Source organism: Orcinus orca, chromosome 12, assembly GCF_937001465.1.
Source record: "Orcinus orca chromosome 12, mOrcOrc1.1, whole genome shotgun sequence".
NCBI lineage: Eukaryota > Metazoa > Chordata > Mammalia > Artiodactyla > Delphinidae > Orcinus > Orcinus orca.
This window is the reverse complement of record NC_064570.1, coordinates 47,873,072-47,890,115: the sequence shown is the minus strand read 5'-3', so window position 1 is coordinate 47,890,115 and position 17,044 is coordinate 47,873,072. Positions and strand designations below refer to the sequence as shown.

The 17,044-nt window shown below is 42.2% G+C and overlaps 1 protein-coding gene across 1 annotated transcript in view; it reads left to right on the top strand.

The window, feature by feature from the left end:
• Positions 1-4,568: 4,568 nt before the first annotated feature.
• The window catches only part of SLC16A10 (solute carrier family 16 member 10), a 142,669-nt gene continuing 130,193 nt past the window's right edge, over positions 4,569-17,044 (top strand). Inside the window, exon 1 of the mRNA XM_004264718.4 lies at positions 4,569-5,081. Coding sequence (XP_004264766.2) covers positions 4,736-5,081 — 346 coding nt within the window. The 5' untranslated portion in view covers positions 4,569-4,735. The remainder of the gene's footprint in view (positions 5,082-17,044) is intronic.

Below are 17,044 nucleotides of genomic sequence, written 5' to 3'. Positions count from 1 at the left end.
AATGAGAAGCCCATGCACCGCAACGAAGAGTAGCCTCCACTTGTCACAACTAGAGAAAGCCAGCGCACAGCTATGAAGACCCAATGCAGACAAAATTGAATAAATAAATTAATTAATTAAAACAAAACAAAAACAAAGAAAACTGACCTGCAGATAGGCAAGTGACTGGGCCAAGGTCACACAGATGGTGAAGTGACAGAGCTCATCTTCTGATTCCAAGTGCTCTTGCCACCATAGCCTGTGTCTTCTGTTGGAGGGTGTCAGCATAGCATAGTTTGGAGACATCTTCTCTGAAGATTATTCAACCTTCTTAACCTGGTTTCGGATCCCCTAATAGGGGTTTGAGAAGACTTATTGAACAATCAACAGTATAAAAACTGATGCACAGTGTTTGCTTTTAAAGACACTTTATATAAAAATAAAATATGTGAAGGGAGAAGTCATTGCATTAGAAGTTGTTTGCATTAGAAAAAAAATGTTGAAGTTACTTTCAATTAGGAATGTAGAATGGGTAAATGTGTACACATAGTTAAAACTTATCCATTTAAGATGTAGGATTGGATCTAACAAGCTATAAAATGATAAGGTTTCTTTTTTTTATTAGGCTGGTGTTCATTATCTTAATCTAGTAGATAATGCTTTACCGTCAAATTTAGACCAAAGTAAAAATAAAAACTTAATTGTTTTTTACTGTATTAGCAACAACCAGTTAGAAGCTCTCATGGAAAAAAATTCATTCACAAAAGCAGTGACAACGACATCAGCAGCAACAACAACATGAAAGTGAAATGTCTGAAAATGATCCTAATGAGAAATGCATGGGACTTATATGAGAAACATTAGTAAACATCACTAAGAAAAAAACATCAATTTCCCTGTTGGGAAAAGTGGAGAATGACTATCAAGAGACCATTTATAAAAAAGGACATTCAGATGATTAATAAATATATTTGTCACTTATAGCTAAAGATTTGAAAAATAAACTAATAATGAAATTTCATTTTAATCCTAAATTGGCAGGATTTAAAAATAATCATATTATTCCATACTTCCTGAGGGGCACTAACATGGCATTCTCATATAGTGCTGGTGGGGTTATAAACTGACAAATTTGCTTTAAAATTTATCAACGTGTTTAGTGTCTTAAAATATGCATGTGCTTTTCACCAGTAATCTCACATCTAGAAATTTATTTTAAAAAATTATCACAGGGCTTCCCTGGTGGCACAGTGGTTGAGAGTCTGCCTGACGATGCAGGGGACACAGGTTTGTGCCCCGGTCCGGGAGGATCCCACATGCCATGGGGCGGCTGGGCCCGTGAGCCATGGCCGCTGAGCCTGTGCGTCCGCAGCCTGTGCTCCACGACGGGAGAGGCCACGACAGTGAGAGGCCCGAGAACTGCAAAAAAAAAAAAAAAAATCACAGATGCTGATAAATATTTGTGTGTAAGGATGTTTATTACAGTATTATTTATAATCGTGAAAAACCGGAAATAAATTATATGTGCAGTGATAGGAAATGGTTAAATCAGTTATGGTCCATCTCTATAGTTGAAGCCTATATAGCCACTAAACATGTTTTTGAAGAATATTTAATAGCATGGGAAGTTATTTATGATACAATGGCTTAAGTGAAAAGAATGCAGTGTACAAAATTTTGCTTAGTTATGTATATTAGTTTACTAGGACTGCCATAACAAAATATTGCAGACTGGCTGGCTCAAACAATAGAAATTTATCTCTCACAGATCTGGAGGATAGAAGTCCAAGATCAAGGTGTCAGCAGGTTTGTTTGTTTTCTTCTGAGGCCTCTCTCCTTGGCTTGCAGATGGCTGCCTTCCTCCTGTGGCCTCACATGGTTTTCCCTTGTGTCTCTCTCTTTCTGTGTCATAATATCCTCTTCTTATAAGGACACCAGTCAGATTGGATTAGGGCCCACTCTCATGGCCTCATTCTAACTTATTCTAACTTAATTACCTTTATTATAGGCCCTATCTCCAGACACAGTCACATTCTAAGGTACTGGGGATTAAGGCTTCAATACGAGTTTTTGCCTGGGTGGGGGGAGGGTACACAGTCCACAATACCGTGATTCTGATTTTATTTAAAAATGTAAAGAAAAAAAAAGACTCGAAGGAAACATAGTAGATTTGTAGCTTTATGAGCAGTCCTGAAGATTCATAACATGTGGTAACTGGTAAATAACTTTGCTGATGTACAAATCTAAGTCACATGGACCTTTGAAGATGGCCTGCGGCAAAGTCTACTGGGCATCCTCATCTCATTGGGCTTCTTTATGTTTCATTCATCATCTTGGATGTAGCAATTTTCATTAAGGGTTAAAAGACTCGTAATTTTTTTTACGATGCCATACCATAGTTCATAGGGGAAATATGCAATAATGGTAGTTACAAAACTGATGCTCTATCTTCCATGAATACATAAATAATTAAAAACTATTAAATGTTAAGAGAGGTTATATGAGTGGTGTAATAATAAACTTTAAAAATTTTATTATTTTTTATGGTATCTACTATAGCGAGCTTGTATTACTTTTACAATTGGGAAATAAATTCATGTTGTTTAAAAAATACTGACAATTTTCCACCTGAAAATATGGGATGAAGTTGATGTGATCAATTTCATGCTGTGTGATTCTTAAAAAAATTTTTTTCAATTCAATTCAATTTGGTTCAACAACTATTTGTTGTTCACTTACACTGTGCGTGGTGCTATGGTTCAAAGCTCCATGAGACATCATCTGACCGTCTGAAAATTTTTACTTCAGTTAAGGAGACTGAAAACCACTCTGCTGACTGTGAAAAGTGGAAGCCTGGAGGGAGAATTGATAAAATATGGAAGCCTGGAGGGAGAATTGATAAAGGTGACTTCCTTTTAGAGTTAAGCCTTGAAGATAGAGTGAGAATTCACCATTCAAAAGAGGGGAAAGAAGGTCAGGCAAGGAGGTGTTTATTCCCCCCTTATTTATGTACTTAATCATTTACTTATATCAATATTGACTCATGGATATCTATTTTATATTTTGTGTTATAATCCATACCATTTTTTTTTGGATGTGCTTTCTTTGCTCAATGAAATGTTGTGACTTTCAAAGTCAACAGAGGTGAACATCATAACTTTTAGTGGTTATATAGTACGTATTTAATCAATTCTCTACTGATGCACACTTTTGCTTCCACTTTTTATTTCCAGCAGTGCTGGAATAACATCCTTGTACATTCATTTTTGTGCACTTGGGCAACTGTTCTTTAGTTTACCATTCTAATCCCATCCCTAAGACATATACTTGAGCTTTGTTCCCTGTTCCTCAAGTACACCCTGCTTTCCCTTAGCTTCCGCTATTTACCTAGAAGGCTCTTCCCCTATCTTTGTCCACTGAAGTTGCCTGTATGATTCAGGGTTCAGCTCAAAGGCTATTTGCTGTATAAGTTCTTCTCTAGCATTTTGAAGAGAATTTAATGGTTCCATCCCACTTCTCTTTGTTGTATATGTGTTGTAACACTTATTATCCGACACTCCTATCCCAGGACTTCTCTCTACTAGATTTTGAACAGATAGAGGCAGAAATGTGATCAATCACGCTCATTTGTGTACTCCATCATAAAGTAACTAGCATATTTTGACTTCGAAGTGAAGAATCTGAGTAACTGAGAAATTAAGAATTTTGCTCAAGGGACTTTCCTGGTGGTCCAGTGGGTAAGAATCTGTGCTCCCAATGCAGGGGGCCCAGGTTTTATCCCTGGTCTGGGAACTAGATCCCCCATGCATGCAGCAACTAAGACCCCGTGCAGCCAAAAAAAAAAAAAAAAAAAAATTGTGCTCAATGTTGCGCAGCTAATTACTCTTCATTTCTTTTACATACATTGTTGCTCCATGCTTCAGGGAGACAGAGGAGTTGAATACAGGTGCTAGTGTTTGTTTAAAGTACAAACAACTGTGCTGTAGTTTAGTGTTTTTCAGCTGTCTGTCAAAAATGTTTGTTATTTGAAGACTGGTATAACAGTCTTCCAAAATGAGCCTGTTCATTATGCCAAGTATTCACAGGAAATTGCATATGAATGCAGGAGAAATTAAACAAGGCCTCTAATCTTTCCGACTTCCTTTTTAAGTCAGCAGGTGGCATAACGTATGTTATGTATTAGAATTAGTAATAAGAGGTGAATGCCATAAAACAAAACAAAAATAAAACAAAGAGACAATGTTAGTTTAGTCGTGAGGCTGTCAGTGAGCTGAGGCTAAAGAAGGTCCCGCACTGTGGTCCTAATGATCCACCCAGCGTGCACCTAGGAGGAGACGCGCCCCTTCCGTTAACACTTTGTGGCGGGGTGACCTACACATCTGTGACCCCCGCCGGGTAGGAGGAGGCCCCGCTGCAGACGCGCGCGCAGATACAGCCACCCGCAGGCACCTGGCTCCGCGCGCCGCGGGAGGGGGGTGGGCCGGGGCAGGTCCCACCGCCGGCCACGCCCCCAGGAGGTGGGGCGGGGGGGCGGGAGTCTTTAAGACCGGGCTGCCCAGCCGCCTGCTCAGTCAGGGTGCGGAGCTGTGGACCAGGAGGCTTGAGACTTAGCCCTGCGCCGCCTGCCCACGGGGGCCTCCACCACCCTCACCTCGGCCTCACTAGCCCGCCAACCCAACTCGGCGGCTCCTCCGCGAGCCTGCCGGGAACTCGCGCCCCTCGCGCTCCCCGGCCCCCGAGGGGGCCGCCTCGGGCCATGGTGCCCTCCCAGGAGGAGCCCGCCGCCGCGCGGGGGCCGAGCGAGGCGCAGCCGCCCGGCCCTGCGCCCCCAGGGGCCGCTCCGCTGACCGGCCCGGGACCCTTGGATGGCCCGGAGGCGGCGGGGGCCGAGAAGGTGGAGGTAGAGCTGGCGGGGCCGGCGGGGCCGGCGGGCGCTGAGCCGCTTGAGCCCCCTGAGGGCGGCTGGGGTTGGCTGGTGATGCTGGCGGCTATGTGGTGCAACGGGTCGGTGTTCGGCATCCAGAACGCCTGCGGGGTGCTCTTCGTGTCCATGCTGAAGACCTTCGGGTCCAAGGACGATGACAAGATGGTCTTCAAGACAGGTGAGGCACAGCACCCGCCGCGGCCATCCCCGAGGGGGCTGGCGCGGGGACCCCCGGGCATCCCGCGTGCGGAGCGAGCGTCGGCGCCGCCTAGTGCGCCTCTGTGGGTCCGTGTGTGCGGAGGTTGTGAGGGGTGGGTCTGTCCAGTTGCAAAAGCAGCATGCTCGGTGCGCCTGTCTTTGTGTTGAATCCAGATGTAGGCACTGTATTTGGAAACAAGTCGCAAAACTTATTTGCCTAGATCTTCCTGCTTTCCTCTCTGCAGAATAGGGGCTAAGAGTCTGCGGTAGACTTTCTCTTAATTTTTGAAAACAAACAGACCCTTCCAAACCCTATTACACCGCTCCGTCATTTTTACGGTCTCTTTCGTGACCGTGACGGTTGGGTTTTTGTTCATCTGCTCCCGGCGCTGCAGAGGGCTGTTTGTGTTGCGGGGAGGCAGGGTTGGCGAGATGAAAGATATGTATTCCAAGGTCACGGGAGTTCGGAAGGGGGCCCTGAAGGAACCACGGTTTCGTGGCGTTTTTTTTTTTTTTGCGGTGGGGGGAAGGGGTTGTCACTCTGCTAAATATAGGAGACAGCCAGATCAGGGACTGGGAAGAGGGAGGTGAAGGGTTGCCCTTTCCTAGTGTGTTCTTTGTCATATTTAATCATATACCAAATTAGATGAAAAAGGTGCAGACTCAAAATTTTTTTTCCGTGTAGAGGGTTGGTTATTACCTGATCTACCAAATCCAAGACCTTCTGTATAATGCCTTTACATACATTATTTCATGTCATCCTGCAAGGCAGGCGTTGTCAACCCCATTTAGGTGAGAAAAGTGAAGCTTGTTGAAATAAAGTGTCCTAATGAGCCCAGAATGGAGATAAGACACACATCTTATGACTTAAAGGGCCAAGTGATTTCCATTACTAAATCAGGCTCCCTCCTTGCCATTTGGGCAACTATATGGTTAATGGTCTTTTTTTTTTTTTAAATTTTAATTTTCGTTTATTTTTAGAGTTTTCCTTAGGTCTTTAGTGTGCATACAAAAAATACATAAGACTCGTAACAAATTCTAAGAGAGAGGTAATGTTGGGAGTTTTAAAGCCTTATATATAAAGAGTATTATACTATATGTATCATTATTCAGCCTTTCTTCTACTCTGCATTGTTTGCAGTTTATCCCCATAATACCTCAATTTGAGCTGGTAGCTTAAATTCTTTGCATTTTAACTCATAGTTTTCCATTGTATGAATATATTATACTTTATATGCATTTTTCCTTTAATAAACATTTAGGTTACTTCCAAATTTACTATAGACAATGCTGCCATGCATATTCTTGTACATTGGCTCCTTGCGCATGTGAATCAGGTACCATATTTAACCTGGAATTTCTGTTCCTTAAATAGCTTTTAAAGCTGTTGTGTTCTGCAGGTCACAGGATACAAAAGTGTTCAAAATGTAATATGATGTACCTGCTTGGAAGGCAACTATTGTACAGTTTATCAGGATAGATATGCATATGTAGTAGTAAACAAAAATTATTTTGTGTCTTTTCTCTATGCGTATCGGGTATCTGGGAGGGAAAAGCCCAAGGAGGCAGAATTCACAGAGTCAACATTTTAAGACTAGGTCCTTCAGCATTTAGCATATTCTTGCCTGGGATTACAGACGTTTATTGAAGTCAAAACACCAAAACAAAACAGTCTTTTGTTTACCACTGGTTTTGCAAACTCAGGTGAGTAGATCCATTGGTATCTGTGGAGTGTCTTATTTTTTCTCCTTCCTAACTTTTTTTGAGAGAGAGTGAGCAACTGCTGGAGAGAGACCATAGCTTTACCAGGGATCAGAGTTTTGCAGTGTCGAAGCCTCTGTATCTCTACCGTCCCCAAGGTTCCCATTGCTACAACAGGCCAATTCTGGGTAGCTGAAGGGGAGGGAGGCCACAGGGACCTGCTCTCTTGAACTTTTTGAAACTCTCTATTTTCAGTTTTGTTGAATGTCTTTCTCCATTTACTCATTTAAATCCTTGATGGCTTTCAGCCGTGTTTGTGTGTGTGGGGGTGTGTACACACAAACAAGTATACAGGGGTGCCAGCTAAATACTGAAGATCTTTGTGCTCGTCTGCATGACTGCCATGTGTGGTTGGTTGTGCCCTTGCACAGAGGTACACAATTCAGGGTCAGTGGTGGCTGGAAACCAGCCTGTGCTCTGGGTGCCTTTTATCTAATTCCTGCAGAGGGGCCCTGTGCACTTGTAATGGCCCTGTGTAACACCCCAGCTAGATGGCACAAAAGCCTGTACTTGTACTTGGTCGATATGTGAAACATGTACAGCCGATAAACTTTAAGGTCTGAGATCACCTCATCGGTGAAAAAATGGTGACAGGATAGTCTTTTAGCCAGTTAATGTTGAGATCCACCCCCCTTCTGTCTCTCTCTCCTTTCTTTGCTCCCTTCTTCCTTCCTCTCTTTCTCTCTCTCCCCACTTTCTCTTTCCCTCCCTCCCTCCATCTCTCTCTCACACTCACTCACACACATGCACACACACACACACACACACACACGTGTTTCATATAAAGTCTCATCTACAGTAGGCCCTGAAGTGTTTGAGAACACCTGCTTTGAAGTTTGACTCTTCAGTCTTTTTTTTTGGATATTCTAATGCTGAGTCATCTGTGATCAAACGTATGCTAACTTCAAGTACAACGTAAAACATATCTGGAACTGTTTAAGGCTTTTATTTTTTCAAAGTTTCGGTCCATTTTCGAAGTCTGGAACAGAGAGACTAGAGCCCGTGCATTCCATATCCTCTCCCTCCTTTTCTCTTTCTTTTTTTAAAAAATTAATTAATTAATTTATTTTTGGCTGTGTTGGGTCTTCGTTTCTGTACGAGGGCTTTCTCTAGTTGCGGCAAGCGGGGGCCGCTCTTCATCGCGGTGCGCGGGCCTCTCACTATCGCGGCCTCTCGTTGCGGAGCACGGGCTCCAGACGCGCAGGCTCAGTAGATGTGGCGCTAGGGCTTAGTTGCTTCGCGGCATGTGGGATCTTCCTAGACCAGGGCTCGAACCAGTGGCCCCTGCATTGGCAGGCAGATTCTCAACCACTGCGCCACCGGGGAAGCCCTCGGTCCATTTTCTATTACGTTATTCATGATTGATAATTCCGGCATTAGAGGGCAGTCTCCACGTGTTCATTAGCTTCTTTATAATTATAAGCCCAAGGATACCCAGGGAGGTGGTGTTGGAATGGGAACCTAGGCTTCCAAATGATGGTTTATATTTCTTGAGAACTTCACATGTGCCAGGCCCAGTGCTAAGCACTTTACATGCATTTCTATTTTAAACCTTACTGCAACTCCATGAGATAGGCTTTATTTATTTATTTATTTTTAAAGAAACTTATCTGTTGAGCTTTTATTTATTATTTATTTAATTTATTTATGTATTTTGGCTGTGCCGAGTCTTCGTTGTGGCATGCGGGATGTTTAGTTGTGGCATGCGTGTGGGATCTAGTTCCCCGACCAGAGATTGAACCCGGGCCCCCTGCATTGGAAGCATGGAGTCTTACCCACTGGACCACCAGGGAAGTCCCGAGATAGGCTTTATTTAATCTTTCTTTTCCGATGTGGAAACTCAGGCTTATAGAGATTAAGTAAGTGGTGGAGCCAGGGTTCAACCTCAGGTTTATGTGACTTCAGAAGCTAGGTTTTTAATGCTTGATCATATTGCATTGGCTAGATAACATTCTGCTAATCCAGTGTTCTTTATGTTTGGTTAATTCAAGTATTAGAAATTGATTGAGTACTATACCGAGAATTCTGGCGTTAGAAAAGAGGTCTGAAAGATTAGGGTCCCTGTTTCTTGGTCTTACTTGGCTGTCAGTAAGCAATTGCCAATTGTTGATGTCTCGTTGAAATCGGTTTTTGGGTGTTCCATGGTGGTCTAGTGGTTAGGATTTGGTGCTTTCACTGCTGTGGCCCGGGTTCAGTCCCTGGTTGGGGAACTGAGATCCTGCAAGCCGTGCGGCGTGGCCAAAATTAAAAAAGAAAGAAAGAAAGAATTAGGTGTTTTTTTTGCGGTACGCGGGCCTCTCACTGCTGGGGCCTCTCCCGTTGCGGAGCACAGGCTCCGGATGCGCAGGCTCAGCGGCCATGGCTCACGGGCCCAGCCGCTCCGCGGCATGTGGGATCTTCCCAGACTGGGGCACGAGCCCGTGTCGCCTGCATCGGCAGGCGGACTCTCAACCACTGCGCCACCAGGGAAGCCCAGAAAGAGTTAGGTTTTTGAAGTATAGGGAGATGTTCACGGAGAAGCAAGATAATTTCACATGGCATTCAAGAAGTCTGGGGTTTCCTTTGAAGAACCAGGCTCCTTTAGACTGATCCATAGCAGGACAGTACTTCCAGGCAGAACTGAAGAGGAACCTTCCTCAGGCTTTACTTTTTCTCTTCAGGGCTCTCTTACCTCTTTCTATGTCACTGACGATCCACCCAAAATTTCTCAGGAAAAGGGCGTGGAGAAATTCATTCACACTAAGATATAAGCGAGTTTACACATCTTAATGTTACTCCTTATTCATTCTACAAATGTTTACCAAGCATCTGACACCCTCTGTGCTGCGCACTGGAGGTGGTAATAGAGAGAGGAAGTCAGCTGTTCCCAAGGAGAACAGCTGATTCCCTTTTGATCTGCTGTGGGATACAAATAAGTAAACAGAGTACTTCTCTTTGCAGTATACCAGGACTCAGTCTTAATGTAAGAGGCTGAAATTCTAAGGAAATTCCCACCAACGGTGGAGGCTGGGAAAGGCATTTGATGGCCTCTTTCTCTGTGGCAATAAATCTCACTTGGTGAAATTAAGGCTTTGGAAAGGGGAAGAAAGCCGAACTCCGATTTAGGCAGTAGAACCAATTAAAAATGTTGAGTGCATCACAGCCCTATTACGTTATCCTGGCTGCTGTTGACGTGGCACTCAGAGATATGCCTTGCACATACTGCTGTGTTAGAAAGGTCCATCAGAGGGAGCAAGCTGAGCTTGAGTTGTCTCTTTTCAGTTAAGTTTTATCTGTTCATATGTACATGCTTCTTGCCCGGATGGGGGGAAGTCAGACACTTTTGGGAAAACTAATACAGATGCTACAATTAACTGGAACATTGTTTTCCCTTAGAAATTGCAACTTTGCTTTAACTTTGGTTATTGGAAAACCTATTTTTAGTTCCTTCATGGAACTGAGAAAGAGTCTAGGGTTCTTTTAGCTTCCTGACACAGTGCTGTGGATATTCTCTGGGATCTTACTAGGGTATTAGTCTAGTTTACTTATCTACTTTCTTCCTGGAAAAAAAAAATATTTTAGTGGTATATTGATGTTTAAAAACTAACTATTTAAAACAAGTATGTTTTCAGAATCAGTATTTAGGGTCATTAGTGATATTCTTTTGAAGAAATTATGTCTTTGTTGTCCAGAGGCTTGGTCAAGAAGACCCCTGCTTCTTTTAGTAATTCCCAAAATGTGTTCTTTAATAGCCTTTCTTTAAAGAAGAGGCCTGTGGTTAAATAAGTTTGAGAAACACTGCACATTATCTTCCTCTTTTGGATATTTTCAAGTATAAATCAAGGTATTAAAAATTCAATTCAGTTTTAAAGAAAAGTAGGTTATCAAAAAGGTCCAAAAAGGGACGCTCTTTGGTTATAATCATTAACGCAACTCTATCTTCCCTGTGTGGAGGTAGATTGCTCTTCAGATAGTTATAATCACAAAGTAGGAGTTTTAGTAGCATTTAGGGATGAATGCATCTTGCAACACCTCTCAACGTGGTCTTACTAGCACCTCTGAAAGTTTGTCAGTTAGCTCTTCCTGAAGGTTTTTTAAAAAAAGCTTTTGTATTTACATACTGATATTATGCTGATATATACATACTGCAGTTGTATGCTACACCTGAACTTACAGGAGGTTTTGGCTATAGCTCAGAACTGAACTGCTATGTCTGGTTTTTATGGAGAGGACTTTATTTTTGGTGGGGAAAGCTGTCTGCATAGCTAACCATTTCTATGTCATAGGAAAGTTTTTGGTAATGGTGTTTTCTTAATATGATTTCAGTGAACGAATGATCTGATTCGTGGTCCTATACTATATACATGTTTCACTATAAGGAAAATACCTGACTCTTATTTGCACTCAAGGAGATGTTGAAAAGCCAAGAGAACTCACTTATGGCAGCTGTTACGATGCTTGATTTTCCTTCATTCTCTTCCGTCTTAAAACATCCAACCTTATATTCCATGTGAATTCATCTAAACTGCCTGTTAAAATAAGTTATTAGACCACAAAAATTGTTACGGGATTTTGGAATGATAAAGACATGAGCATGGTGTGAGCATTTCATACTCCATTTCCAGAATGTTTCTGAGTTCAGAGCAAGACTGAAAAGTGTAAATAGTGTGTAGTGAATTCTGATTAAGTACAACAATATGAGTATTTCTGTGGTGTTTTATCGTAGAATTTTTATCAATAGAATTAACAGTCTAAAGAACCAACTCAACCAAAAATAAAAGTGTATGAATTATTTCAGGAGAGGTTTTGAGGTGTCTTTTAGAATAAATTGTACTCTGTGCTCTTGATGTGATTTGTTGTATCATTTTTATATGGGTCCTTGTTTTTTTTTTTTGGCGGTACGCACGCCTCTCACTGTTGTGGCCTCTCCCGTTGCGGAGCACAGGCTCCGAACGCGCAGGCTCAGCGGCCATGGCTCATGGGCCCAGCCGCTCCGCGGCATGTGGGATCTTCCCGGACCGGGGCACGAACCCGTGTCCCCTGCATCGGCAGGCGGACTCTCAACCACTGCGCCACCAGGGAAGCCCAATGGGTCCTTGTTGAATCCATGTTGCAGTTCCTTGAGGCTTGGTCCCAGGCCATGTGCTTGCTTCACTTTTCTTGCCTTCCCTGCGTGTCTTATATGCCCTGTGGCTCCAGCCACTATCTTGGGGTGTTATTTCCAAATTTTTTCTTTGTGTTCAAGACCCATATTACCTATTTCTAGAAAATTCCATTTGGATGCACAGGTACATCATACTTAGCTAAAATGAACTCATTTCTTAGCCACCCCACTTAGTGTTCACCTGACACCAAAAACAACAGCCCACCTGTGGATAGGCGTAACCTTCCTTCTGAATTCTCTCAGTATATAACACCTCTGATGGCTCATGTCAGAAACCTGGAATCCATCTTAATTTCTTATTTCTCCTCTTTCCTTTCCTATTTCGTTAAATTAGACAGTCCTTTTGTGTTTCCCTCCTTAATGCCTCATAAGTCAATCCCTGTCTTTTCCTTTAGTGCTGTGCCTTAATTCATGCCTTCATTACTTTTGGCCTCAATTATTGTCATAACCCATTAACTGGTCTACCTGTCCTCAGTTATACAAGTGAGTGGTTTTTCTGAAACATTGGACCATATCATTTTTCTATTTAAAAGCCATCAGTGATACCCATTAGTTCTGGGAAAACCAAATGCCTTTGAGCACTGGCCCTTGCCTGACCCTCTAGCCTTGCTTCTCACCTCTCTCCCATCTTGCGTGGCATGCAGGATCTTAGTTCCCTGACCAGGGATCGAACCCGGGCCCCCTGCAGTGGGAGCATGGAGCCCTAACCACTGGACCGCCAGGGAATTCCCTCTCCCTTCTTGCTTTTTATGCTCCAGCCTAGCCGAAGGTCTTGCACTTTTCCAAATCTGTCCTGCTGTCTTTGCCTCTGTGACTTTATGTGTGCCACTCCTCTCTTCAGTGTGGTTGTTGGTCCTTATAAAGTTCTGATGAAATGGTTGGCCATTTTATTTCTTTTATCACAACTATGGGATAAACAATGTTTTTATGCAACTGTTGTTACGTTTTTGGAGGATGCATGTGGAATGTTTTGGGGGTAGCACGAATTCAAATGAGTTACGAATTAAGCTTAGAGTAGAGTGGAAGACATAGAACCTAATTTCAACCCATCCTAATCTAGCATTCTGTGAAAGGCACTTTTAAGATAATCCATATTTGTTTAAGTGATAATTTGCATAGTTCTTTACCATAAAGAAAGGGTTTTCATATACATTACTCAATTTTATTTTTTAGAGTAGCATTGTAGTGTGTCATTACCTCTATTTATAGATAGTGAAGTTGCAACTTGCACGGTTTAAGGTTGGGACACATGATATCAGTATTTACATCCGTTAAGTTGAATTTAAGAGCATCTTTTTATCTGGACAAAGATTTATCCTTCTGTTAAAGTTGTCTTGAAATGTAGAATACTGCCTTTTTATCCCCTTGAAACTATTTTCTGCATATTTACCTAAATGTTCTCTAGAACCTTTAGTGTCTCCTACCCAAGTTATCAGAAATCCTGTGAAGTCGTCCAATCCATTCCATTTAGAGTTATCACAACCCAGCTAGAGATCTGATCTCATATTGAAGTAAAACAAACCTTAACAAAAACAAACGAAACCCCAAACACTGCTCCAACAGTCAGCTCACCCCAGCTCTGAGCACCCGTCTAGCCTGGTGCCACGCAGGCACAACTGTGGGTGTTTTTATTGGCAGTGTTTCAGAAGGAACAACTCCAGCTCTCCTGGGACCTGTGCAGAAGCACTACACAGAACCACCCTCTAGGACTGGAGTAATGGAGGAAAGCAGTGCTCCTAGTTATCTGTGTACCAGATGTGTGTGATCATACCTTCTTAGCTAAGTTATCTTCATTAACAGCAAAATGCCTGCATTCCGCCTTGCATGTAGGAACTAGAACTAGGAAATTGAGGAGGTGACTTGCCTTATTCCCAAATTGAAGTCTTTTTTCATTTCACTAAGTTTTAAAATTTTATTTTATTTCATTTTTTTAAGAAGGTGGCCAGATAGAATTTCTAACTTTATTACATGCTTATATTAATGTAGTCATGATTTTCTTTTTTTTGAATTTAAAAAATTTAAAATTTTTTGGCTGTGTTGGGGCTTCGTTGCTGCGCGCGGACTTTCTCTAGTTGCAGTGAGCGGGGGCTACTCTTTTTTGCAGTTTGCGGGCTTCTCATTGCGGTGGTATCTCGTTGTGGAGCACGGGCTGTAGGCATGCGGGCTCAGTAGTTGTGGTACGTGGGCTCAGTAGTTGTGGTGCGTGGGTTCTAGAGCGCAGGCTCAGTAGTTGTGACGCACAGGCTTAGTTGCTCCGTGGCATGTGGGATCTTCCTGGACCAGGGATCGAGCCCATGTCCCCTGCATTGGCAGGTGGATTCTTAACCACTGTGCCACCAGGGAAGTCCCACTAAGTTTTTTTAATTGAAGTGTAGTTGATTTACAATGTTGTATTAATTACTGCTGTACAGCAAAGTGATTCAGTTATACATATAACTGAATTATTCTTTTTTTTATATTCTTTTCCATTATGGTTTCTCATAAGATATTGAATATAGTTCTCTTTGCTGTATAGGACCTTGTTGTTTATCCATTCTATATATAAAAGCTTACATCTGCTAACCCCAACCTCCCACTCCATCCCTCCTCCAACCCCCTCCCCCTTGGCAGCCACCAGTCTTCTCTATGTCCGTGATTCTGTTTCTGTTTCATAGATAGGTTCATTTGTGTCATATTTTTAGATTCCACGTACAAGTGATATCATATGGTATTTGTCTTTCTCTTTCTGACTTACTTAACTTAGTATGATAATCTCTAGTTGTGTCCATGTTGCAGCAAATAGCATTATTTCATTCTTTTTAATGGCTGAGTAGTATTCCATTGTATATATATATTGGGTTGGTCAAAAAGTTTGGGTTTTTCTGTAAGCTGACTCTAAGTGCTTAGTTGTCTTTAAGTTCATTAGAAACAATTTTGTTGGATTGTATTGTGACAGCTGTCATATCAGCGTGCACTTAAAAAAAACATCAAAATTGGTGAATTTTTGTGTAGCCATTTTAATATTGAAGATGGAAGAAAAAAGGCAACATTTTTGGCATATTATGCTTTATTATTTCAAGAAAGGTAAAATGCAAATCAAATGCAAAGAAAAGATTTGTGCAATGTATAGAGAAGGTGCTGCGACTGATCGAATGTGTCAAAAGTGGTTTGCGAAGTTTAGTGCTGGAGATTTCTCTCTGGACGACGCTCCACGGTCGGTAGTCCAGTTGAAGTTGATAGTGATCAAATCGAGGCATTGAGAACAATCAAAGTTATACCATGTGGGAGATAGCCGACATACTCAAAATATCCAAATCAAGTGTTGAAAATCATTTGCACCAGCTTGGTTATGTTAATCGCTTTGATATTTGGGTTCCACATAAGTTAAGTGAAGAAAACTTTCTTCACCGTATTTCTGCCTGCAATTCTCTACTTAAGCGCAATGAAAACGTTCTGTTTTTTAAAATAAATTGTGACAGGCGATGAAAAGTGGATACTGTACAGTAATGTGGAACGGAAGAGATTGTGGGGCAAGCGAAATGAACCACCACCAACCGCAACGAAGGCTGGTCTTCATTCATAGAAGGTGATGTTGTGTATATGGTGGGATTGGAAGGGAGTCCTCTATTATGAGTTCCTTCCAGAAAACCAAACGATTAATTCCAAGAAATACTGCTCCCAGTTAGACCAACTGAAGGCAGCACTCGACGAAAAGCATCCGGAATTAGTCAACAGAAAATGCGTAATCTTACATGAGGATAACGCAAGGCCGCATGTTTCTTTGATGACCAGGCAAAAACTGTTACAGCTTGGCTGGGAAGTTCTGATTCATCCGCTGTATTCACCAGACATTGCACCTTCAGATTTCGATTTATTTTGGTCTTTACAAAATCCTCTTAATGGAAAAAATTTCATTTCCCTGTAAGACTGTAAAAGGCACCTGGAACAGTTCTTTGCTCAAAAAGAAAAAGTTTTGGAAGATGGAATCATGAAGTTGCCTGAAAAATGACAGAAGGCAGTGGAACAAAACGGTGAATACATTGTTCTTTAAAGTTCTTGGTGAAAATGAAAAATGTGTCTTTTATTTTTACTTAAAAACTGAAGGAACTTTTTGGTCAACCTAGTACTACATCTCCCTTATCCATTCATCTGTCAATGGACATTTAGGTTGTTTCCATGTCTTGGCTTTTGCATTTCACTAATTTTTAATTATGGGGATACACATGAAATAAAGATTTGAAATAAGGTATGTGGACCAAAGCAGTGTTTCTAACCCCCTTTGTTCCCAAACATAAAAGTCCCACTGCTGTTGAAAATTTTGATACACACCTCCAAGGGTAGTTTAACTTTTGAGTGAGATTCCCTAATACCTGGAAGATAAAGCCATGTTTCTGTATTTTTCCACCAGCTAAGATTCTGTCCCTTTACTTTTAGTGGTATTATGGAAATAATTAAGATTTTTTTTTTTGGCCGCACCACGTGGTATGCGGAATCTTAGTTGCCCCACCAGGGATTGAACCCAGGCCCCTGCGGTGAAGTGCCGAGTCCTAACCACTGGATGGCCAGGGAATCCCCTAGGATTCTTTATTTGTTTTTTTGAAGACAAAAGTATAATACTGAATACGCTTTTTAAAACTAAGTGTGGAGCTTCCCTGGTGGCGCAGTGGTTGAGAGTCCGCCTGCTGATGCAGGGCACACGGGTTCGTGCCCCGGTCTGGGAAGATCCCACATGCTGCGGAGCGGCTGGGCCCGTGAGCCATGGCTGCTGAGCCTGCGCGTCTGGAGCCTGTGCTCCGCAACGGGAGAGGCCACAACAGTGAGAGGCCCGTGTACCGCAAAAAAAAAAACCCCAAAAACTAAGTGTGCCTCTCTGATATGCTCCTCTTAGTGAAGGGGAACTGTGCTGCCTTCCTCCTCCAGTCCCCCAACTTGAGAATCAGTGACTGGAGTTTTGAATTCCGTTCAAGGTATGCGTTTCTATCATTAGATAGTTAAATCTAAATGAAAGGTCAGTGGTTAAATTAACGTATAAAACTCAGGGAAAGGTGCATTGGTCTGTG